Raw genomic sequence first — 23,686 nt, forward strand, 5'->3', positions numbered from 1 at the left:
CGTTTCTCAGCTGTCTCATAAATAACCTCACTAATGGCTCCTGCGATACGCGGAAAAATGTGACCACCTGAAGCTACTGATCGTATCTGTTGGTGGAACAGGCCGAGCAGGAAAGCACAAGACCGGGGCTCCCATCAATTAATCACCTGTGACACTTCTCTCTTCACCGCGTGCTTTTCCAGAAGATCTGAAGATCCCTGTGCAGATTAAAAAGATTCATGTGACACGTCGCTCACATCTGCTCATCAGCGGGTCCACATCCACGCTTTTCTACTGTCTGATGACATTTAAACAGCAGTGACAGAAAAATATATATTAAATATAACTTTAATAATAATGAAGTTGGACTGATGGAAGTTTGTCTCAGATCAGAAAGTTTCATTTCAAACTAGGATGTTACCGAGTGAAGAACAAGCCCAGACCAAACTGTGACACTTCATCTCATAGTGTAGTGACGCAGTCATCCTGCTGCTGCTGAGTCACTTTACTGATGAACAGAAAACTTTTCTGATGATCGCTGGCCTTCAACATTCACTGGCTACTGCTCACGAGGGACGAGGGACGTCCACTGTGAACATCCCGAGTTTGGTTTGTGCAGATGTTCAGTGAAATCTGTTTACTCACAAAAACTCACGCGTGTCCATTAAAGAATGTGAGGCCTCTGCCTGGGTGTGACGTGAGGACAGAGGGAAGCAGTGGAGACGAGAGGGAGAGCGGGTGACCTTCTGTTTCACGTGTCTATCCCCACCAGCGGCAGCGGTGGTTGTCGGGGCGACGCTCAGCGTTGAGCTCGCACCGTCGGTGGGTTTTGTGAGTCAGACAGAGATAAAGTCGGACTGCGGGAGCTTTACGGCCTCGGCTGTCACATGAACTTCATTAAATAAAGTGTTTGTTCTGACGCTCACATTCAAGTGGATTTAACACACTTTACATCCAGGTTCTCACACACACACACACACTCACACACACACTCATGTTTTTTTCCCTTGGGGGTAAAAATAGGAATGTAACCTGGTAAACCACGTCCAGACGTCGGTCACAAACAAACCCAGACCTGAGTGAGTGTGTGTGTGTGTGTGTGGTTTTCTAAATGGAGTTTAGATCTAAATAAATGTGAAATGTTGGTCTGAAAATGTTTGAGTGGGTTCCTCCTGCTGTTTACTTGTAATATCGATGGTTCCTGAGCGAGAGGAAGCGAACAGAGCTGAAGAATGAGGAGTTTGTTGACACAGAGTTGAGTCACTCGTGTTCGTTATTTCCACTTTGTCGTGTGTGTTGTTTTATTTCTCTCATAAATTAAAATATAGTGATTCTGTGAACAAGCTGCAGATAATCAGTCACGGTGGTTAAATCTGGGCTTCACGTGACGGAGCGATGATTCTTCAACTGATGATCATCTGGAAGCTGCTTCACTTTGAAAATGCTGATTTAAACAACCTGCAGACGAAAGGTCACAATGGTCAGAACTGGTTGAGCAGTGGAGAGAGTCGTCATCATTCCTCCCATTGTTCAGCTTTTAACACCAATTCCAGAGAACCTGTGATTCAGATCTGTGGACCGTGAGACTATAGTGAAATCATCATGCTTGAGGTTTAATCTTAAAATGAGTGGAGCTGAGTTTCAGAAAGAGAAGTAACAGGGAGGATGATGCAAGTTTGTTCTGTGTGGGAGTGAACAGCAGTGACCGGGCCTAGTTTGGTGTTGAAACAAGTTGAATCTGCCGATGAGGCGGATGCAGAGACGGATGTTGATGCCGGTGGAGACGAGTAACCAGGAGACATTTGTAATTTCAGAACTGCAAATGGAAAATCAGCGTTAATCTGAGGTGTCAGCAGAACGCAGACGATCTACGGCCTCGTGACCGACACTAGCTTAAAGATTATTAAAGTTGATAAAACTGACGCTGCTCCGCTGGTTGTTTCAGGTGCAGCCATCCCTGTGGGCATCGACGTGCAGGTGGAGAGCATCGACAGCATCTCAGAGGTCAACATGGTGCGATTCACTTTTTGTTCTCCTTCGCTCAAATATATGAGTTTGAATAAATTTCAAAGACATAAGATTGAATCTCTCGGTTTATTTATAACTAAAATGTGATCAAACTTTTTTCTTCCTCTTGTCTCTTCAGGACTTCACCATGACTCTGTACCTGAGACACTACTGGAAGGACGAGCGACTGTCCTTTCCGTCCCGCAACAACAAGAGCAGGACGTTCGACTCCCGACTGGTGAAGAAGATCTGGGTCCCCGACGTCTTCTTCGTCCACTCCAAACGCTCCTTCATCCATGACACCACCATGGAGAACATCATGCTGCGGGTCTACCCCGACGGAAACATCCTCTACAGCGTCAGGTACAGGAAGAGACGTTCAAAACACGGGGTTTAAAAACAGGAGGCTGAATCTTAAAGTTTGAGAAAACGAGACGGAGAGAAAGGTTATGCTCTGTTTCCTTGGCAACAGCAAGGAAGGGCTTTTCAGGACATGATGAAAGTTATCTGTGTGTGTGCGTGTGTGTGTGTGTGCGTGTGCGTGCGTGTGCGTGCGTGTGTGTGTGTGTTGCAGGGTCACTGTTACAGCTCTTTGCTCGATGGATTTCAGCAGCTTCCCTCTGGACACACAGAACTGCTCGCTGGAGCTGGAGAGCTGTGAGTCACACACACACACACACACACACACACACATACACACACACACACACACACACACATTCATTGTGGAATGTCTGACCCAGACCTAAAACTCACCACAGCTCATATCTGTGAACCTCAGAAATGACATTTAGATTAATTAGGATCCGGCTTCGGTCCCCATGAGGTCCACTGGTCAGTGTTTATACTGGAAATAGTCCTGAAGAGGTCATCAGACCTCTCTCTCTCTCTCTCTCTCTCTCTCTCTCTCTCTCTCTCTCTCTCTCTCTCCCCGTAGACGCATACAATGAGAACGACCTGATGCTTTACTGGAAGAACGGGAACGACTCTCTGAGGACGGATGAAATCGTCTTGTCTCAGTTCTTCATTGAGCACTTCCACGCTTCCAGTGGCCTGGCTTTCTACAGCAGCACCGGTGTGTGTGTGTGTGTGTGTGTGTGTGTGTGTGTGTGTGTGTGTGTGTGTGTGTGTGTGTGTGTGTGTGTGTGCACCTCTTTATCGGGGTTTGGGCTCCTTGGTTTCACCAGATCAGTAAAATCATGGGAAGGCAGAGAAAAAAAAAAGATTGTTTACATAGATTTAGCTTTTTCTTCTACTCGTCTCTCAGATAATTCTCTCTTCTTCAGGCCCATAAAGAAATATTCAAATAAATCTCTCTCTTGTTTACCTGCTCACAACCCACAAGCAGATTTAACCAGAGGTCGATTCAGCAGCACGTTAATGTCCACGATGTCTGAATGAGACGTTTAAAATCGGTGACTCTTCTCGTCAGGTTGGTACAATCGATTGTTCATTAATTTCATCCTGCGGAGGCACATCTTCTTCTTCATGCTGCAGACCTACTTCCCCACCATGCTCATGGTCGTGCTGTCCTGGGTCTCCTTCTGGATCGACAGGAGGGCGGTTCCTGCTCGAGTGTCTCTGGGTAGGACCGCCTGCTCGTTAACATCCACATCCATCTAGAATCCATCATTTAGTGTGTGTGACGCCCTTCACTTTGTGTTTCTCTCATCTGAAAGACAGTAGATTCATTTATACAGTAAATATCAACTCAAATATAATGTTTGTTTTATAAAAATGAGAAATTAACTGAGACCTGATGTTGTTCTTAGTTGTTTCATCTCTAATCTTTACGTTTTGGGAAGTAAATTAATATTTTCTCGAACTGTATGTTTCGGATTATTTAAAATTCATGATTTACCTTCCTGAAGACTTTTTCTACTAAAGGTTGCGTTCATGAAACCTTCCTCAAACATCTTCATCATCGTCACTTTACACTGATCTACTGACCAATCGAATCACACGTCTGCCTGCAGGTATGACCACGGTGCTCACCATGTCCACCATCATCACCGGAGTGTCCTCCTCCATGCCTCAGGTAACTGCCGGGTTTGTCGCACCCTCTGATAGATTTCTCTTTTCCTAACTCCTTCAAACGCTTCTTTGACTTTCATGATGTTTTCTATCCAGGTGTCCTATGTGAAAGCGGTGGACATCTACCTGTGGACCAGCTTCCTGTTTGTCTTCCTGTCCGTCATCGAGTACGCGGCGGTGAACTACTGCACCACTCTGGAGGAGATGAGGAAGATGAAGAGGGGGAAGGTCAGGACACAGAGGGCGATTATTACTTTACTGACAGAACAGAGGAGGAATCATGTGCGGGATAAATCAGCCAAACTCATACTGTGCCCCACATCTCTCTCTAGTGATTAAATGCAGGTATTACACCAGGAGTGCTTCTGTGCATGAACGATACAAAACTATGTAGAGCACAGTGGCCTCACAGCAGAGAAGGTCCCCGGTTCGAATCCCAGCAGGGCCGGTGTGTTTCTGTGAGTTTACCTGTCCGCTCTGTGTTTGCATACATTTCTCCAGCTTCCTCCTTCAGTCCAAAGACATGCAGAATGCACTTAGTTCCTCTGGAGACTGTAAATTAACATTAGGTGCGGACGTGAGTGGGAACGCTCGTTTGTCTCTGTACGTTCGGGCCTGTGACGGACTGGCAACCTGTCCAGGGTGTCCCCCGTCTCCAGCTCCCCCCGTGACCCACAGAAGACGAGCGCTATAGATAGTTAATGGATGGAAACCTTCTCCAGCATGTTCCTCGCCTCTCAGTTCTTTCTTTACCTTTTCAGATCCCATCCACCTTCAACGCCAGCCAGGCGATGGCCTTCGACGGCTGCTTCCACGACAATGACATTGAGCTGACCCCGTTCCCCCGGATGACGCCCACCCTGACCTCTGACCCTCTCACCGCTCCAACCCAAACCCCAGACATCCGCCCCACGGGGGGGACTCGCCTCCACCGGCAGCGATCGGTGCGGCAAAACATGGACATGCTGGTCAGCAACAGCTACATGATCGACTCGTACTCCCGTCTGGCCTTCCCTCTGTCCTACCTGCTCTTCAACACCATCTACTGGAGCCTGTACTCCTGACGCCCGAACACTCGCCGCTGACTCCAGGTGTCAGACCGCAGGACTCATCGCATCCAGCTCCTGCTTCACTCATCACACTCATTGCAAAAGAGATTCACATGCAAGGACTCGAGTCCCTCAGTCTGTAGGAACCATTTTTTAAAAATAATCTGTACATGTGGCTGTTTCTTCTGTGCATCATTTTACTAATTATATTCAGAAGCTCTTTTCCTCATGGTTTTTAGACTTATGTTGAATTTCTTAGCTACAGGGAAAAACTAATGTTTGTGAACATGTGCTTTTTTTGAAAATATAATTTCCCCTTTAATGAGTGATGTGTGGATGTATGTGTATTTCATACGTGAATACATTTTTATCTTGTTTATGAGGCTGTGAAACTTTGTTCGGCCACTGATGTTGCTGCTCTTTTTACACAACGAACACATTTTATTTTTTAGTGTTATTGATGTATCAGGGATATTTTATATAAGTGTTCAGTAGCATCACTATCTTTAATAACACTTACGTCTAATATATGAAAGACTAAAGTTCAAAGCTGCTAATATTCAGCTTAATTAAATAAAATCAGTCCGTGTGAGTTTAGACTGTAAAAAGTTTGGTGGTTTTTCAAAGTGAACTTCTTCAATGCTTCTGTGACGGTGCAGCAGTTTCCATAGCAACTACAGATGTTGTCTGAGTGGCAGCTTGCAGCACAGGAGGAGAGCAGCAGAGACCTCTGACCTCTGACCCACAGGAAGGTGACCCTGACCTCTGACCCCTGACCCAGGTGAGTTCCCGTGTCACAGTCGGGTGCTTTGCCTCAGACATGCACAGAGGCGAGCTACGTGCTAACGGGCTCATTAGCTCCAGCTGTTAGCATCGGTAGCTCGTCGGTTGATGGACGGTTGCTCTCCAACGGTCGCTGGGCGATCGGAGGCTCGGTTTCCTGCCGCTTCTTCCCCCTCAAACACCCGTCGACACATCGGGAGACGAGGAGCGGCCCCGGTCCGTGAGCGTGACTTTTCACCCGTTCACCTGTGTCCGCAGCTCAGACCGAAGCTAACAGGTGAGGCCGGTGTCCGAGCTCCGCCTGGAAGGTAGACGCAGCAGTTCTCGGTGTTCGAGTTGTCAGAGAGTTGAACCTGATGACTTGTGTTTTCATGTTAGCTAGCAGCTAACAGTTAAAATCAGTTAGTGAGCCTCCACACGAACTGAGCTAACCACAGTTAGCATGGTTTAACATGAATTCATGTTGATCAGACTCTCATGGAGGTTGTGAAAAAGAAATCATAAAGAAATGCGCAGACACATTATCACCATGAAGCAGTTTAACACCCAGCTGAAGTCTTAGTGCTTCAGTTCTGCACTAAAGCTCATTTCATTTCAACGTTGGACATAAATAAATCAAATATCATTAAAGAGGCAGAGAACTTTTTTACAGAAGAGTTTCAGGGTCAAGAAATTGTTGAAATTTCATGTTGAGAATAAACTTGAAATAAAATCATTGAAGTCAAACTAAGTCAAAAGATTTTCATTGCACCTGATCTGTAAATTTGAAATGTCGAGAATAAACTGAACCAAAGTATTTGAAATAAAGATGTTAGTTTGATTTTGAGCTGAAATATGAGGTTTGATCCGTTTGACCTGTTTTTTTATTTTAATTATATTGTTTGAAGGTATCACAATCAAACAAAATGTCACGACTCAGCGGTTTTCACTGGGACGCTCGTGATTTCAGTCTGATTGACTAATCCAGTTGTTTCCGTCATTCCAGCTGATGTTGTGACTCTTCCCTCTCTCCATCGCCAGTCTCCATGGTGACCAACGACGACAGCAGCACTCGTCCCAAACCTTCTAGCCTGAGTCACATGACGTCATACCAAACCCCCCTCGGCCCAGGGGATCTCCAGGTGCATTTAAAAGTCTACCAGGTACTATGACCGTGTACATGTACACACACCTGCAATGTTTGTACAATGAAAGTAGCACAACTACACAACTCTGTCAATATTCTTTCAAATCTATGAATCTGTCACATTTTGGTTGGAAAAAGTGATTATTTCATTCATGGAGCCCAAAATCCACAATTTCAATTTAGATGTGTACACGTGTGACGTATTTAACAAACTTTACAAAGTTTACAGAAGAGGAAAAGGTTGTGGGGGGGGGGGGGGTTCAGAGTGAACAGAAATAAATAACAATACTGGAGAAGTAATGGTCATTTTAAAGTTAGTGTTTTGAGTTTTTAACTTGTTCACAGACAGAACAATGTGACTGATTGTTGGGGGGCAGACAGTCGCTCAGGCATGTGTGGGGCTGGGGGGGGGGGCAGTGGCTCCGTCAGAGGGGACAGGGTGGAGGTTCGGAGGGGGATGCTGAAGCAGTGAGGGAAGAACTGATGTGAGTGAAACGGAAAGGTATCAGTGGGAGGGATAGAGACCTGAATGGTGGGATGGTAGGAAGGAGGGAGGGAGGGAGGGAGGAGGGGTGAATGCTACTGCAATGCTGCTCTGTGATTGGCTGCTGCTGGGCCATGTGCTGACCCCTCTCAAACTGTAGCCTAACTAGGGCTCACACACACACACACACACACACACACACACACACACACACACACACACACACACACACACTCTGTTGAGTGGCAGGGACATGTGAGCTCCTTCACATTTGCTATTCTGGGCAGGGGAGGGTAAAAGGGGGAGGGAAAAAGAGGGGGTGAAGCCGGGGGAAGCAGAGGGTCTTTTCTCTTTCTGCATGTGGCGGAGCCATCGTGTGGAGCTGCTCATGACTCTGTCTCGTGTTGCGTAGGCTCTGACGTGTGCGGCCGTAGCAGTCTTTTGTTTTACTTCCACTCCAGCCAGGAGAAGATGGGCTGCTGCTTTAGTAAGGAGCTCAACCCCGGCCCGCAGAATGAGAGGAGCAGTTTGTTACAGCCCCCGCTCCATGATGGGCTGAGTGAGGTGACAGAGCAGGTCCGGCAACACGCTGCGGCCGTAGCTCAGCATGTGTGCCTAGAGGGAGAGGAGACCTGTGTGCCAGACGGACCGGCCCGGGGGACACCTCTGGAAGATGAGGACAGACTTCAAGAAGTGGACAGCAAAGTTTATACAAAGGTCACTGTGGCCAAAAGGGACAGCACCACCCGGAGTGAGAGGGATCTTAAACCAGTGGGCTCTCAGGAGGAGAAGGAGGCTATTATTATCACAACCAGCACTAATATACATACAAACAGGGACACAGAGGCAGGCGTGGTACACACTCCGAGGCCGAGCTGTGAACCGGCTCCCTATATGGAGGTGCTCACACAGAGTCCAGTCAGACAGACGATTTTGGAGAGTGCCAGAGCTTTATGGGTCAGTCAGCTCCCAGAGGGGCAGAAGCAGCACATACCCGCATGGTGTTCGACTGCTTCCACCAGGTTACCCTCCGCCGACTTCCTGGGAAACGTCACGGTGAGTGAGGTGTCAGGGGACCAGCTGCTGCCGGTCAGTTTGTGTCAGGAGCCACAGCAGGATTCCACCAAAGCTGAGCAGGAAGAAGAAGTCGACGAAGTCTGTGTCGTCACAACACTGTGTCAAGGTTTTCAAACAAGGACCCAGAGCTTCTACAGCATATGTTCCATCGACACAGATGACCTTGAACAAGACCAGGATCACAGCCAAACCCAAACAGCTGGAGTGGCATATTTACTGTGCACAGCTGAAGCACAAACAGCTGCTCTGCCCCGCACAGTGGAGGCTCCAGTCCCCAGCCAATCAAACATCCAGGCATCTACCGTCCAGAGCTACGTCACACAATCTAAAGTGACCTGCCAGTCACATGATGAGGAAGCAGCTTCACCACAGTCACATGCTGCTGAACAATCTTCCCCCATCCTGTCACTTACACACACAGATGAACAGACCTCCTCACCTCAACCTGTTGTTGCTCCACAGCCGGCAGAATCTCTGCCTGACCCGCTGCCCCCATCCATTCGTCACATTAGGGCTGAGGACCCTCAAGTGTCCGCAGCACACAGCCCTCCACCTCAAGATTCTAATTACCTGACAGCTACAAAAGCCACAGACGAACCCAAGGAGGACATGTTGAGTGGATGTGTGGAGGAGGAGAGTGGATGTGTGGAGGAGGAGAGTGAATGTGTGGAGGAGGAGAGTGAATGTGTGGGGGCATCAGAGGAGATAATGGCTACAGAGGAGTGTCCGTGTTCAGAGGAGCAGAGTGAGGACTTGGAGGAGCACAGAGCAGCAGTGGAAGCTTTTATGGCCACAGAGGAAATGGTTGTCGACTCCCAGGGGAAAGAATCAGATCAGCAGGTGGAGCATCATCTGCCTGAGGAGTACGTCCAAAGTTTAGAACCAGCCACCGAGTCTCCTGAGCTGGATTCCCTCAGTCACAGCCCCAGTTCTTTCACACTTGACCTGTCGCACAAGGAGGAGAATGATGCTTTGCCTCTTTCTGGAGGAAACATTGAAATGGATAAACCCTCCCTGCAGAGCCAGGCCATCCCGGTGAGTATCTGCCAAAGCCACAGTGAGGAGGCTGATGTTGTCCACAGCGACAGCACAGATTCAACTCTTACAGAGCTAACGTCAGTCTCCACCAACTGCACCGTGTCATCACTGCCCGCTGAGCTCACTGCCTTTTCCTGTCACACAGATGTGATACCTACAACCACATCTCAGCAGTGTGACTCATCCACATCTGAACATAGTGATGTTAATTCAAACGATCCAACATTTGAACTGAGCAGCATGAAGCCCTCTGGTCAGGAGGCTGAACCTCCGCTGACTGAATCTGTGAGATGTGATGTCAGGTTTGATTACTGTGACATCCAGAGTGACAGCTCTGAAGGTGAGGACGTGTTTGAGTCAGACGAGAGAAGAGTCAAAACAACAGACCCGGAATTTCTTCAGATCTGCAAACCTGTGAAGGAATGTGATGTTACAGTCGATTCAACTGAATCCGGCTCAAACACCGATCACCTACAGGAGAGAGACGAACAATGTGACGTGTTATCTGAGCTCTGTACATCTGTAAACACGAGCATCACTGCTCAGGACCCCGCGGAGGCTGAGAGCAGTTTTGAGGATTCATGTCGAAGTTGTCTCACACCGCCTCCTCCTGCTCAGAGCGAGATGTTTGTCGTCACTTCCTCCACTTCACCTCCTTCTTCCTCGTCTCCTTGCACATCTTTTGAGGAAGATGAGCAGAATGAATTCAAAGTAAATCCACTGGAGAAGGTTTCTATGTATGAGTGTGGGGGAGAAGAAGAAGTGGCAGCTGCACAGGTGACTGAGTTTTGCCCCCTCTCCTCACCAGTTGAGCAGGAATCTGCAGAAATGTTAGAGCAGCAGATCCACAGTCATCAACCTTCCTCTGAACTCCCAGAAATATTTCCCTCCAGTGTTGGCTCTGACTGTGTGAACCCTCACGCTGATGTCGGCCTGCAGCTTGATGCTCAATGTTTCAGTCAATCTGGAGATTCATCAAATGGAATTCACCTGGAGGGAGTTAGTGAGATGAAGGTTTCACTGGAGGAGGAAACTGCAGAAACCCTCAGTGTTTCTGCCACAGAGACGCCGGAGGGCCATGTCGACACCAGCAGCTGTGAGACAAACACGTTTCCTCATGACATCAGTTTTCGGGACAGAAGTTTGCTTTTGGACCACACCATGATCCCAGTGGACCCTGGTCAGATTGACGCTTATGCCTCAACTCCGTCTTACGAGATTCACTTCCAAAATCATGGACTGCCATTGGCTGCTGAGGAGGGAGAGAGGGAAGGCGGGATGAGGGAGATGGTGTCTGAGCTGCTGGGAGAGCCTGACTCGTCGGTCTGCATCCTCTATCCCCAACACTGGATCCGACTGGGTGTGGAGGACAGCTTTGAGGGCTGGGCTCAGGGGACGTCTGAGGCCAAGGATGAGAACAAGACGGGCGCTGACACAGAGCAGATACCGGCCTCGGTTTCAGAGCTGCAGCCCTCCATGGCTCTGCTGGGAGCGTACCCCTACAGCACCGTGTTGCCTCTGGGGTCGTGTGTGTGGGACTGGCACACAGATTGCACTCAGGCTGTAAGTGTTTGCTCAACATGTGGTGTCACTGAGTGAAAATATTCAGTTTCACATCTAACCCCCAAAGTATTTTGACATGATTCAGTGAGGAAAAGAAAACATGTATGTTCAAACCAAACACGGAGAAGTTCAGGACTTAGCTTCTATTATGAAGAGTCTAACTTAGTCCTCGTTACAAAGATGTAACTCATGGAGTTTTATTAGAACGAGATGAGAGATGATATGACAGAGGAATAAAACACAAAGACTTAGACTTCTTGTAAAATAACAAGGTTGAATTAAATTAAATTAAATTAAATGTATTGTCTGTGTTCTGTTTTTTTTTTAATTCTGATATAAGTCAAATTTTCATTTTAGATAAAAACTCTGCACATTTGTGTTTTTTCATGTCAGGAACCCGGTGCTGCTCCAAGCCTTAACCCAGATGCTGAGGTATGGACCAATCACAGCCATCACTTGGACATCAATGGCTCCGCCTACCCTCACCCTGAGCAGCCATGGCTGCAGCACGCTACCGACGTGACCTATCACGAAGGTGGGCCGGATTCACCTGAGCATCAATGCTCGGTGTCATTTGTCCTTTTCCAGGAGTTGATTCGTAATGAAGACAGAAGCAACATTGGTCCATGTCTGTGTTTAGATATGATTATGCTGCGTCGTTAAATATTGGATATTTATTTTTTAGCATTCATGCCTGAGTTCCAGCTGGAGAACATGAGCCTGGTTGATGCTGTGACTGATCCCAGTACACTGGAGTTCCAGACGCTGACCGGTGAAGCACCTGCACTGAATGGAGAGTCCAGCATCCCGTTGGTTTCAGGTGTGAATCTGATTTAGTTGTTTTTAAAATTAGTTTATTAATTCTTCTTCTGTTTTAACACAGTGAAACATCGACTCTGTGACGTCAGATGTTTTAATATCTGCCTTTTTTTTCCAGATGAGGTCAGAGAGGAGCTGAGGACCGTTCTGGAGTCATGTCTGACCAGGTCACAACTCATCTTTCCTCTCACTTCTCTAGAGGAAGTCATGTCATCAAATATTGAGATGGTCACTGACTGTTGTTGTGATTATCACATGTTGTCGAAAATAAAATTAAATGCAGAAAAAACTTTTCACTAGTATGCTGGAAAAGTAATTTTCTTTGATTTGGCAGCAAACCTCTCCAAGATTCCTCTCACCACACCGTCTGTCCCTCCACAGGGAGCACCTCTGCAGCGACCTTTACCTCACATCTCAGATGGACAGCGACCAGTACGTTTCCATCACAACTCTGACCAGCCTCGACAAGATCAAGACTCTCAGCACAGACCTGGACCTCATCTCCGACATCCTGAAATGTCAGTGTTTATTTTTCATGTTGTTATTTAGGGTGCACATTCATATCCACAAATAGGACAAATATTTCTGGGGTTTAATTACAGACTGTAGATGTGAGAGTGATGGATGTGTTCATGTGTCTGAGACATGTTTTCTCGATTGGGTGGCAGCTCTGCCGCTCGTCCAGTTGGCTCCGTGTGGACAGAAGGTTCGTCCCAGGCAGAGTCGATGTGTCGTCATCCTTCGTGAGATCCCTGACACCACACCTCGTGAGGTGAGGCTCCACCACCCACAACAACACAACCTCATTCCTTCCGTACTCTGGTGTGCAGGGATTCTTCTAATGAAACGTTGTTGTGGGTTGGTGTGATTGACTGACTGTTGTGCAGGAGGTGGAGGCTCTCTTCGATCAGGACAATCTGCCCAAGTTCCTGAGCTGTGAGTTTGTAAGCAACGATAACTGGTTCATCACCTTCAAATCAGAAGCTGAAGCACAGCAGGTAAAATACCAGGGTCTGATGTTCTGATCTTAGAATAATGATAGTTATTCTGTCAGTGACACGTTTCAATCTGTGGACGTCTCCAGGTCTACAAGTACCTCAGAGAGGAGGTGCGGGTGTTTCAGGGAAAACCATTAATGGTCAGAATAAAGGCCAAAACCATGACAGTCCCTTCCTACGCTCCTAAAAATGGCTACAGACGCAGCCAGCTGGAGCAGTGCGGCGAACATTACAGCCCCTACTTCCACACAACTACCTACCAACATCCAGGAGGCCCCATGACAGCACCACAGCTGTACGACTTTCCCAGTGAGATGTGGGCCTCAGCTCTGTCAGGATACCACAAACATGCTGAGGTGATGTAGAAACAGATTTGCAAGATTATCTGTAACAGCAACACGTGTTTCTTCTCTTTGTCACCAAGCTACTTTTTTGCCCTCAGCTTCCAGCAATGAACGATTTATTCAATGGATTTGCTCCAATTCCCAACTTCAAACCTTACAACCCACGCAGGCCGAGGTAGCTACAAGTCCTTCTGTCTGCTTCATTCCATTCAGAACTAAGAAACTTGTTGTACATCTCCTCTTTAAAAGTTAATGTTGGTGTGAGTCTGCGTCGGCCATCGTAATGTTTCATCATTAAATTCCTCCAGGAGAGCCTCGAGGTGGTCAAACTGCGGAGACCGTTGGCAGGTCACTCAGAAAGACTTGTCGGAGCAGAAATCAGCGGCGCGCGCCTCATCTCCTGTGAGGTCAGGACGATCGTGGTCACATGGCAACTTGCGGCATCAGAACAGAGGTGGAAGGACGGAGTCCGGCAAGCAAGCTGCGTCATCCACCTTTGAGCGGGGAAGGTAGAAACTTCAGTGGTGCTACACACTGATACAGTAACTCACATTACTAATGAATGACAGTTTCTTGATGAGAATGATTTATTACAAACTACAAAGTCACTCAGTAGAGTTCTTACCTCCATCATCTTGTGACAAAACTACATTTATATTTACTAGATCTGGAATGTTATTTGGTTCAGCACCACATTTCACACACTCATAAATATAAGTCCTCTAAACTTGAGAAGATCCAATTATTATTCTCTGAGAAATCATAACAGAAAATTCCTGCATCTATTGATATTTAATAGGATCTTACTTGACTCCATCCCTCCACCAAGTTCCACTAAAATCTTTTCAGTAGTTTGTTACCCTGCTGACAGTCAGACAAATGAAATCACGACATCCTCGGTGGAGATAATAAATGTCAGAGACTGACAGCAACGCCTGCAGCACTTTACTCCACCTAATGTCTTTGTTTACTTTGTTCTGGTGTCACAAGGAAATGCCTGATTGTTTCTATTAGTCAAGACTAGATTGAAAAAACTAACACGTGTAAAGACAATGAAGTTACACAGACAGTAAAAGGAGCTGAAGGTGAATTCAGGTATTTATGTGTGAAGTATATTTGTTGCTGTAGTTACAGTTTTCAGCTGCTGCAGTGTCGGAGGTGAATTATAGACTGAAGTGAACGTTTGCTCTGAGATGCTGCACCTCCACATAATTTTCTTAAAAGGTGCAGGTCCGTCGCCCCCTGTGCCCTCAGACACATTAAGAGTTCAGGAGGTGGAGTGGTGCTTTGATGCAATCGTATTAATCAGGTTTCACTCAGAGCTGCAGTAACTTCACCCTCTGCTCCGTCTCTCTGCTCTAAAGGAGAGGAAACGGCCCCAGGAGGAGAGACAACCCAAGGCCATGGGACAAATCTGGACACAGTCATGTAAGTGGCCACTGTTCATTCTTTGGTGCTTGTTAGAGTTTATTTTGAGACTCTTTATTTACTATGTGCACGTTTGTGTAGAATCCACAGAGTCAGTCACCTCCTCGTCAGCCGTCTCCTGCTCTTGAGCTCGGGCTGATGAGCTTCCCTCCTCTTCCTCCTGCTAACGGCAACAGCAAGGTAACTGAGCCTCTGTCCGTCTGACGCACAAACACTTCCTGTTTACATACTTGAGTTCGAGGCAGTGTGAAGTCACAAACCCAGATTTACAAACCCTAACAGCTGAACTGTTTTCGATGATCTCAGGTTCCACTCAAAAGCAGCAGCTCAGTTTCACAAGAGCCTCAGTCGGTCCCACAGCCGTAAGTATCTTCAAAACAGCTCTGGTTCATTTTCCTCAAGGTTCATTATTGTATGATTGTGTCTACAGCCACAGCAGAAGCTCCTCCAGTTGTTTTCCTTTTCCGTGTATCAAGTTATTCCCTGTGTCGTCGCACGTTGTTCTGTTGTCGTGGTGCCACTGATATCGTTCTGCTCGTCTCCATAGGAACGTGAAGGAGAGTGCAGAGACAACAAGCGAGGCCAAACCCACTCAGCTCCCACAGGAGCCAGTCACAGTAAGACGTGTCCAGCTACAGATTTGACTCAATTTGAAAAGGCACATTTCAGCTCAACACATTTTTCAGTCTGTCCTGTAGTTTGAACAATGTTTTTAAAAACCCTGATATAAATCTGACAGTTGAATTGGTTTAATGGAAGGAGGGAATGTGGGGTAGGATTACAACTGGAACAGAAATACAAATCTAGAGCTGAGAATTACGACAACTCAGTTATTAGACTATGATAAATTATCAGTTTCATAATGTTAATAATTTAATTTGATATTAATAATCTGAAACAAACTTAAAGTTGTACTTAAAGAGGCTTTACAGTCCAAAACAAGAAGAACAAATCTAGAGATATAAACTCATAACAGGTACGTTTTGAGATACGATCTCCAATAGAGTGTGGTCAAGAGAAAGTATTTAGTATTTTTATTGAAAAGCAGTTGAGATCCACTTGACGAGCACTCCGCTGTGCTTGAGAACCATTCGTGTGCTGTTGAGGAAAAGGTGTGACCGACACTGACCGCGTCTTGTGCTCTGATTGGACAGGAGTTCAAAAGGCTGAGCTACGCACAGATTTGCCAGAAAAAATCCAGCGATGATCTGATCCGAGCCGCTGACCCTCTGCAGACGTGAGCAAACCCTACGACGGCGAGGCCACGCCTCCGGTTCCCAGCTCTGTTACCACGGTGACCAGATACGATGCAGCGAGAGACCTCAGGGATTTTTTTTGCGTCTTTTTTCTTTTTTTTTTTCCAGGTGAACGTTTTACAGCACTTTGCTCTTTGTACCAACAGGCAGCGTTGAGAAGAATCCACACTGCAGGAGGATTGTTGCAGATATTTCATTTCATACTGAACCCAGAGTTTAAATCTGGAAACTGCCGCCCTGATGGGTACAGGTGGGGGCGGGGCCTTACTGCTTTAGGGCAGTGTTGGGGGGGGGGGTTTACCTTTTCAGTTATTAGACAGAAAGCTGGAGAGAATCTTTAAGTGTTGATCTGCGACTTAACGTTTTATTTCTTGGTTTGTGGTTGAGGTCAGTTTATTCAGAGCCAGGTTCCATTTTGATTTCGTCTTGTTTCACTGACGGCGCCGGCTGTTTGTTTGTGTGATGATTTGCGGATGTGCAGGATCCTGAACTCGTTTTGTTTCGTTTTTATTTCCACACGTTTGCGTTTTGCTTTAGTCTCCAGCACATGATACTTAATCTGAATGTTAGCGATGGTCACGCAGTTTGTTTTCATTTCAGATGTTTGCTTGTCATGAATGAAGGTCCAGTGTGTATTTGTGAGTACAGGGAGGATCACACCTCTGTACTGATTTGATCTCGATAGTTAAGGGATCAAATTGAAAATGAAAATATGTTCCTTTGGAAAGCACCGAATATCAATCTTTTCTTTGTGCATGATTTTTAAATTTCTTTTTAGCATTTAATTTATGTCATATTTTTATTTATGTTTGACAGGAGTGCTTTAGTCTCATACGTGTTGAAGATGATATCTACTGGACTATGTTTTAACACAGGTCCCTAACTAAGCACTGTTTCAGTACAGAACGGATTGATCTGTATTTGAGAACTTGAATTTGATTGTATTGAGTCCGATGTTTTTTTGTTGAAAGAATGAACATTTTAAATGTAAAACAGTTGAACAAGGGCATTTGTGGCACGTTTCTTTGTCTGTACAGATGTACATAATATTGATTGATTATTAAAGAAGTGCCTTTTGAAGTTGAATCTGTCGGTGATGTATGTTTATACACAGACTAGATCACCACTTCTTTTATTTTAATATATTCTGCTTTATTACACTTTACTCTCTTGTCTATTTATCTGATGAAGACATTCAGCACAGAGTCCGTTCACAGGAAGCCTCGTACACAGGAAGTGGTGGATGTTGCCGTTGGTTGTGATTCCTCTTTCTAACCAGCAGATGGAAGTTGAATCACGTCCTAACAGTCATCACTCCATTATGTGGCCCCAGCACTTGTTTACAGCCAGGATGATTTGATTCTTGAAGGACCATCAGCCTAATGAATGGGCTGAATAATGCTAATGAAATCCAGAGTATTAGAAGCACAAATTGCTGTTGAATGCTCACATTCGTGTCACTGACACGTTAGACTCCTTCAGTCACACAGGACTTAATTAAAGGCTGCTTGATCTTAAATATTAATCACATCACTCTGCGGAGGTTTAGTGTCCATATGCAGATGTTGAATAAAGAATCATCACATTGTGGTGAAGATGAACAATCTGTAAAACAGAAGAACATCACTGACTGAACATTACTTCATTAAATACAACAGTGTTTAAGAAAATCTAGATACATCTTTTTCAGTCTCTTACTACACATGGGTTGTGAATGATGCTTCTATTGGATCTCACGGAGTGATGTGATCAATAATACATAAAAACATAATTGAATGCTTCACATAAAAAAGAGAAAACTTAATTACATTTCATATTTAAAATGTGTAAAACATTTATTACTTTTATACTTTCATATATTTAATCTTTACTTCATATTAATATTTAATTATATTTTATTTTTACCTTGAGTGAATAGGTGAACAATGCTCGTTCTTAAGTTTGTAAATAAGTTTATAAGTGATGGATTTTTACATTTGAATTTAATTTTCTACTTGAACAAATTGAGGAATACTTTTTGACTTAAAGTGAAGAACTTTGACTTTTTTAAATTAAAGTTGATTTAATTTTCACTTTGATAAGAATGATGAATATATATATATTCTTCAGTTATACTTTAATCTGAGTCATGTTTGTATTTATTCTTGTCACCTTCACATTCTGAATTAGATTAATTACCGTATTTAATTCAGATTTGTGATTTTCTCACCTGGAGCCAGGTGAGGCCTCGCAGAAAGAAGGCGTGGTCGCTCGCTGCGCCCCCTGTCGGTGATGAGCGGCGCCGCCGCCTCCTCCTCCTCCCTCCAGCCTCCGCGGAGTCACGTGACAGCCGCGGCGCGCACACGGCTCAGACCCGGAGCTTCTTCATCATCATCACCGTCATCATCTTCATCACCTCCACCGACACAGCCTCCGCAGCGTCGCGAGCAGAGCTCCTCACCGGGGTCTTCAGCGTTTGGACGAGCCGGGCGTCATGGCGGCCCCCCGTTAAACCGAGCCCCGCGTTCTCCCTCTTTGTTCTCCCTCGACGCCTCCGTCTTTACGCGCCTCCGCCGAGGAGAAGCTTTCTCGAGCGGCGGCGGCGGCGGAGGAGCAGCAGGAGGCGGCAGGAGCGTCAGCAGCGGCCGGGGAGGTGTTTTCCGAGCCGAATGGCGGACCGCGAGGCGTCACCCATCCCGCTGGAGATCCGAGCCCGGCTGGCGGAGCTGGAGCTGGAGCTGTCAGAGGGTAAGACAAGCCTCCTCTTCCTCCTCTTCCTCCTCCTTATCACCATCATCACCTTCCTCACCGGGAGCCTCTAACGGAATCTAACCGATCACCCCCTCCTCCTCCTCTCCCTCCACTCCCGCTCCTCCCATCCAGATGTTTGTCAGGGACCGGCCTGCACGGCTCAGTGTGGCCGGGAGAGGGTGAGGGGAGAGCGGGGGGCTCACTGCGGGACCCGGCCGCTGCTCTTTGTCTCCGCGGCGGTGCCCCGGTGCCACAGGGGGACACAGTGTGTGTTCGTCCGGTGCGGGTCCGAAAAAAACAAGCGGCTGTTTGACCTTGAGATGTTGACACACTCATACCTGTGTGCGTGTGTGTGTGTGTGTGCGTGATAATGCCATTGCGGTGCGACGCTGCGTGACGGAGCAGCTCTAAGGGCCTGTTGGGCTTCTGATGCCCGTGATCCCAGCCTCCTGCCTCGGTGTGTCCGGGCCTGCAGAGCCGCTGAGGATGGGGAGGATGCTCGGGATCATTTTCCTCCTCCTCCTCCTCCTCCTCCCTCCCTTCATCCTTCCTTCCCTCCTCATCTCTCTCCTCGCACAGATGCAGCAAACACACTCTCTCCTTCTTGAATCTCAATCCCAGCAACCCTCCCTCAGTGCACCTCACACAGGAGCACATCTTATATAATGGGGGATGGCATGTTTTATTTATCCAGGCAGGGGAAGGCCTGCATTGTGAGGGAGGAAGCCCAGATGCATGCTGGATGCGAGCCACCTTGTTGTCGGAAATCTGTGGATAAATATGTGCCGGTGTGATGGAGACACAGATGTGTGCGGCTGCGGTTTGACGTCGGTTGAATGTGTGTCTTTGTTTTCGTCTCTGAGGGCTGAGAGAGCTGCAGTGAAACTTGATTTATCTCACCCGCAGTAGTGGAAACACTCTCGCAGGATCTGCACGATGATGAGGAGTAGACGCTGTTGCATTGGAAGAGGCTGAATTTTACACACGTACACGCACAATCCAGAAACTGCAGCTTTAATCAGAGAGGAAGAGAAACATCAGTGCTCGGCTTTGAAATCTCCGAAAGCAGTGGACACATCAAACCGTCCTGTTCCCTTCAGATCAGCCTCATCATTCATAAAAGCTTTTATTTTCTCCCACTGCAGTGACACACACACACACACACACACACACACACACACACTGAGGTAAAACAGCTGCAGGCCCATTGGAGCTCCTAATCCAGCCTGGAGTGTTTATCAGAGCAGAACCTGCTGTCGGCAGATGTTATTAATGATGGAAGAGGAGACGTCACGGCCAAACGTCAGACAGCATCAAACGCTCGGAACGCTCAGGTGTTTGTGTGTCTGTGTTTGTGTGTTCGGACGACTGACAGGGTCATTGGTGGATCACATGAAGCCTGACAGGCCTCCTGATAGTGTGATGGATGTGTGGGTGTGTGTGTCTGTCACGCTCATTGAAGCAGGCGGGTGAGAAAGTGTCTTTTAGGGAGAGTCCATGGCGTTGTGTGAGTGAGTGTGTGTGTGTGTGTGTGTGAGTGTGTGTGTGTGTGGGGGGGGTTGTGCTGCAGATGAAGCTGAGAGTCAAAATCAGAGAAAGTAAAACTGAATTATTTGTTTTTTATTAGTAAAATTACACATTTTTTAAAGCGGCGATGTCGATGATTCACCAACTGTTGAGGTCGTGCTCGTTCATACCGGACAGATCCTCGTCAGGTCCATTGAAAACATGAAGGTCTCACTGACCCTTCACTCTGCGTACCTGGGATTTGGGATTTCCGTGAGTGTGAGCTGCATGCGTGTTCAGGGACCGGCCAATCACAACCAAGATATAAAACGCACCCTTCTCTCGAGCTAACGTTAGCTGGAGTAAATCTCAGAAAAGCCAGAAGCAGCAGCTTTAGGAAAAGCAGCAAATTCTCCAGTTTGAGAAGCTTGAATCAGAGAATGTCGTGTTTCATGATTAATTGATCCCTTAATTTAACGACGTTTCAAGTGTTTTGAGAACAGAAAACCAGCTACAGCTCCACAACAAGGAAGAATTTAAACTCCTGACAAAGAGGGAAACCATTTCAGAGTAAAGGCACCTCGGTGGAGGTGATGAAGATGATGTCAGAGCTGCAGGATGAAACTTTCACTCCACGTCTCTGAGAAGACGATCCAGCGCTCCACCTGTTTATTAGATAAACTCTTCAATCAGCTGAGCTCCGGCAGATAAGCCTCTCTCCCCGCTCCTTCGCCTGGTGTCGTCTAAATCACATCATGGCTGTCGTCTTACTGTGGCCTCCGGGCATTAAGACGCTGTTCTCGTGTGTCTCGGAGCATTTAGCTGCCGCCCTCATGCAGAGCGACGTGCAGACGGGACAGACGGAGTCTCCCATGCACTTGTTGGATGTGAACATGCAGGAATCTGGGAGGTTACGCTGACATGACGTCGCATCAACTGCAAAACGGCGAAGGCCTCAACCTCCGGCGGTGCGTTCAATGTCCTCTGGCGACTTTCTCTGGGGCTACTTCGCCAAAAATGAGCAGGAGCAGGTTTTGTGTGACGCTGATGTTGTTTAATATTAAAATGTCTGAGCAGGAAAAACAAAAAAAAAAAGTCCACACATACATATTTGATCAACAAAGTGCTGCTCAGGTGTGAATCTGACGGCACATTTTATCCTCTGCTAAATATTTCACATCGTCACATCAACACTTTCTTTGTATTCAATATTTATTTGAACTCTGAGGGTGATTGTGGCAATTTGGACATTTTGGAAAATGCAATTTTGCATTTTGTATTTTCCCTGTTAACAGTGCAGCCCATGTTTCTGTGTGTGCACGTACAACAACAACATGCAGCGGTGCATCTTAGGTCAGTGTAGCCTCGTTTTTCCCGTATCTGCAATGCTTCGCTCTGCAAAAACATCTTTAATAGGGAAGTTCATGAATAATCTGTGGTTAATTACTCAAAGTCGATCAGACTAATGAATGAAACCGTGAAGCTGCGGTGGAACACGACTTTACTGAGGAACTTGCAGTGAAATTAATGTTCCTTGATCCGGAAATGAGACGTTTCATCAGTGAAGTTAAATCCGAAGGCTGTAAAGCAATGATAAAAATAAGGGTTTGTAAAGTAAAGTATTACTGAGTGGATGCATTTTAGTTGCACTCTGCAGTTAAGCTCTCGGTAGATCTGTGGATTTATTTATATAAGTAGATGTTTTGCGCTGATTATGAACTGAGTCAGGACTTAAGGTCGCAGCATCAGAGAATGTAGTCGGGAAAATGAAGCTTAAACTACCGATGATTCACTCGCAGGAAAATTCATCATCGGCAGTTTTGAGAGTTTGTTCTGACTTTATGAAAAATGCTCCAAGTTCCCTCATCACAGCTTCTCCACAGTTTGATATCATAGTACATTGAAAATATTCACATTAATCAGCTTGTGGCAAATAAATGACAACGGACGTACGTCCAATAGAGAGTGAGGACAAGTGTCTCAATCAAGACTCTTGTTTTTATTTTGTCTAAATGTATAAAAAGATATCAGCTGATTCTTCATTTTAATATTGTAATCAGTTTAGATCCTCAAAGTCCAGTGACCGGCCGGGCTGAATAATTCAAAGATATCAAATCGGATTAATTTGTAATAATAATAATAATAATCTCAGTCTGAGCAGCAGCTGGAAGTCGGACCAGTCGCTGAGGTCTGGGGCGTGGTTTACATGATGCAATCGTCCAAACTCGTTGGGGTTTTTTTTGTCCTTGGTTTCGTCTGAATGGTTTGAATGTTAGCGCTGAAATCTGCGTTTCACTTCTGATACACGATGATGCTTTTCCCCCGAAAGTTAATATCTCACTCAATGAAAGAAGTTAAAGTTCTCAGGCGTTAGATTTTCTCTAAATACAAGACGTCTGTTAAAATACAAATAATACAAACAATGACTATGATCAGACATTTGATTTATCGTACATATTTATTTGTTGATCATACTTTGTAGAAACATTAAATAGTTGCAGCTGTAATTTGTTGCCCACTTTTGATAAATGTATCAATCTTTTATAATCTCAAGACAAATCTGGAGTTTGGAAACCCGCCCCTGATCAACCATACGGCAGACTTTGACAGAATGAGTCTCCAGAACAAAAGGTTTTAAATCGGAAGCGAACCAGCGTCATCTCGGTGAGCAGCAAGCGTTGGCGTGCGATGCAAACAGAGCAGCTGTCAGTCATTCGCCGTGCGGCCTGTTCGGAGTGACGTCCGTCCTCGAGCTGATGCCAGTCGACCACAATGAGCAGAACTACAGGCTGGGCCTGTGGGCGTCGTGTATTATTCCACTGTTCACACGAGGAAACGGGAATAAACGACTGACTGACTGAAAATCAATATCAAGATGATGATGAATAAATCCTTCAAACAGGTTGATTTTAAATGTCATCAGTGCTCTGAAGAAACTACAGTGACACCTCAGGTCACAAAGACATTTTACTTTATGTTAAGATATTGAAGCACTCGATGATTTATTTAGAATTAAGTTGGTGTCTCTGTCTGAGGCATCTGAGTCAGATAAGAAGTCCCTCAACGTAGACACGACAATGTACTGTTGGTCGGTCCTTTATCTATAACCCGACCTTGGGGGAGAGGAGAGAGGGTGTGTGGAATTAGACAGGCACTATTCTCCTGTACTGATATGGTGTAATATACAATATACTTGATGTATAGTGGCATATACAGTAATGTTTGAGGATGGTCAAACAGAGGGGGGCCCCTCCTGATGTGTATATATAAAGTATTTAAATACAAACGGAACCACACTGGTGAAAACATCACAAGGATTATTTTATATTCAATTAAATACTTTCACCTAAACCTTTAAGACCGATTGTCCCTTTCCCATCCTTTGACATAAACATTTATCGAAACCATGTCCACATGTTCTGCACACTATAACAATTTATCTGTTCATAGATACTAGCACAAAAA

At 46.0% G+C, this 23,686-nt stretch overlaps 3 protein-coding genes and 1 long non-coding RNA gene across 8 annotated transcripts in view; 3 read left to right on the plus strand and 1 right to left on the minus strand.

Moving 5' to 3' along the window:
* LOC109645256 (gamma-aminobutyric acid receptor subunit rho-3) overlaps positions 1-5,677 on the plus strand; it is a 13,906-nt gene extending 8,229 nt beyond the window's left edge. For all 3 annotated transcript variants that reach the window (XM_069512418.1, XM_069512419.1, XM_069512420.1), the window contains 8 exons: positions 1,925-1,992; positions 2,126-2,349; positions 2,561-2,643; positions 2,924-3,061; positions 3,419-3,571; positions 3,963-4,024; positions 4,117-4,248; positions 4,782-5,677. In XM_069512418.1, coding sequence (XP_069368519.1) covers positions 1,925-1,992; positions 2,126-2,349; positions 2,561-2,643; positions 2,924-3,061; positions 3,419-3,571; positions 3,963-4,024; positions 4,117-4,248; positions 4,782-5,084 — 1,163 coding nt within the window. In that variant the 3' untranslated portion in view covers positions 5,085-5,677. The remainder of the gene's footprint in view (positions 1-1,924; positions 1,993-2,125; positions 2,350-2,560; positions 2,644-2,923; positions 3,062-3,418; positions 3,572-3,962; positions 4,025-4,116; positions 4,249-4,781) is intronic.
* A 2,101-nt stretch (positions 5,678-7,778) lies between these two features.
* On the plus strand, positions 7,779-17,071 carry LOC109645257 (uncharacterized). The gene is made up of 15 exons (XM_020110808.2): positions 7,779-11,140; positions 11,534-11,675; positions 11,826-11,960; positions 12,078-12,126; positions 12,341-12,477; positions 12,628-12,731; positions 12,847-12,957; positions 13,044-13,313; positions 13,400-13,476; positions 13,610-13,810; positions 14,666-14,729; positions 14,811-14,909; positions 15,036-15,091; positions 15,277-15,346; positions 15,884-17,071. The coding sequence occupies exons 1-15, from the start codon at positions 7,934-7,936 to the stop codon at positions 15,968-15,970; spliced, it is 4,809 nt and encodes a 1,602-aa protein (XP_019966367.2). The 5' UTR covers positions 7,779-7,933; the 3' UTR covers positions 15,971-17,071.
* A 103-nt stretch (positions 17,072-17,174) lies between these two features.
* Positions 17,175-18,336, minus strand: LOC138405250 (uncharacterized). The gene is made up of 2 exons (XR_011238935.1): positions 18,195-18,336; positions 17,175-17,590 (listed from the first exon to the last, which is right to left on the minus strand). It is a non-coding gene; the product is annotated as an uncharacterized lncRNA (long non-coding RNA).
* A 241-nt stretch (positions 18,337-18,577) lies between these two features.
* The window catches only part of LOC109645019 (disco-interacting protein 2 homolog C-like), a 34,498-nt gene continuing 29,389 nt past the window's right edge, over positions 18,578-23,686 (plus strand). For 2 of the 3 annotated variants that reach the window (XM_069512405.1, XM_069512406.1), the window contains exon 1: positions 18,578-18,712. In XM_069512405.1, the coding sequence (XP_069368506.1) occupies positions 18,634-18,712 (79 nt within the window). In that variant the 5' untranslated portion in view covers positions 18,578-18,633. The remainder of the gene's footprint in view (positions 18,713-23,686) is intronic. The other variant, XM_069512408.1, reaches the window with a different exon arrangement.

Source organism: Paralichthys olivaceus, chromosome 17 (assembly GCF_024713975.1).
Source record: "Paralichthys olivaceus isolate ysfri-2021 chromosome 17, ASM2471397v2, whole genome shotgun sequence".
NCBI classification, from domain to species: Eukaryota; Metazoa; Chordata; class Actinopteri; order Pleuronectiformes; family Paralichthyidae; genus Paralichthys; species Paralichthys olivaceus.

Excerpts from the sequence above, each read along its gene's own strand:
- LOC109645257 (XM_020110808.2), top strand. The coding sequence starts at position 7,934 with ATGGGCTGCTGCTTTAGTAAGGAGCTCAACCCCGGCCCGCAGAATGAG. Across the intron at positions 12,127-12,340 it reads CTGGAGTCATGTCTGACCAG|GGAGCACCTCTGCAGCGACC; the intron begins GTCACAACTCAT and ends GTCCCTCCACAG. Across the intron at positions 12,478-12,627 it reads CATCTCCGACATCCTGAAAT|CTCTGCCGCTCGTCCAGTTG; the intron begins GTCAGTGTTTAT and ends ATTGGGTGGCAG.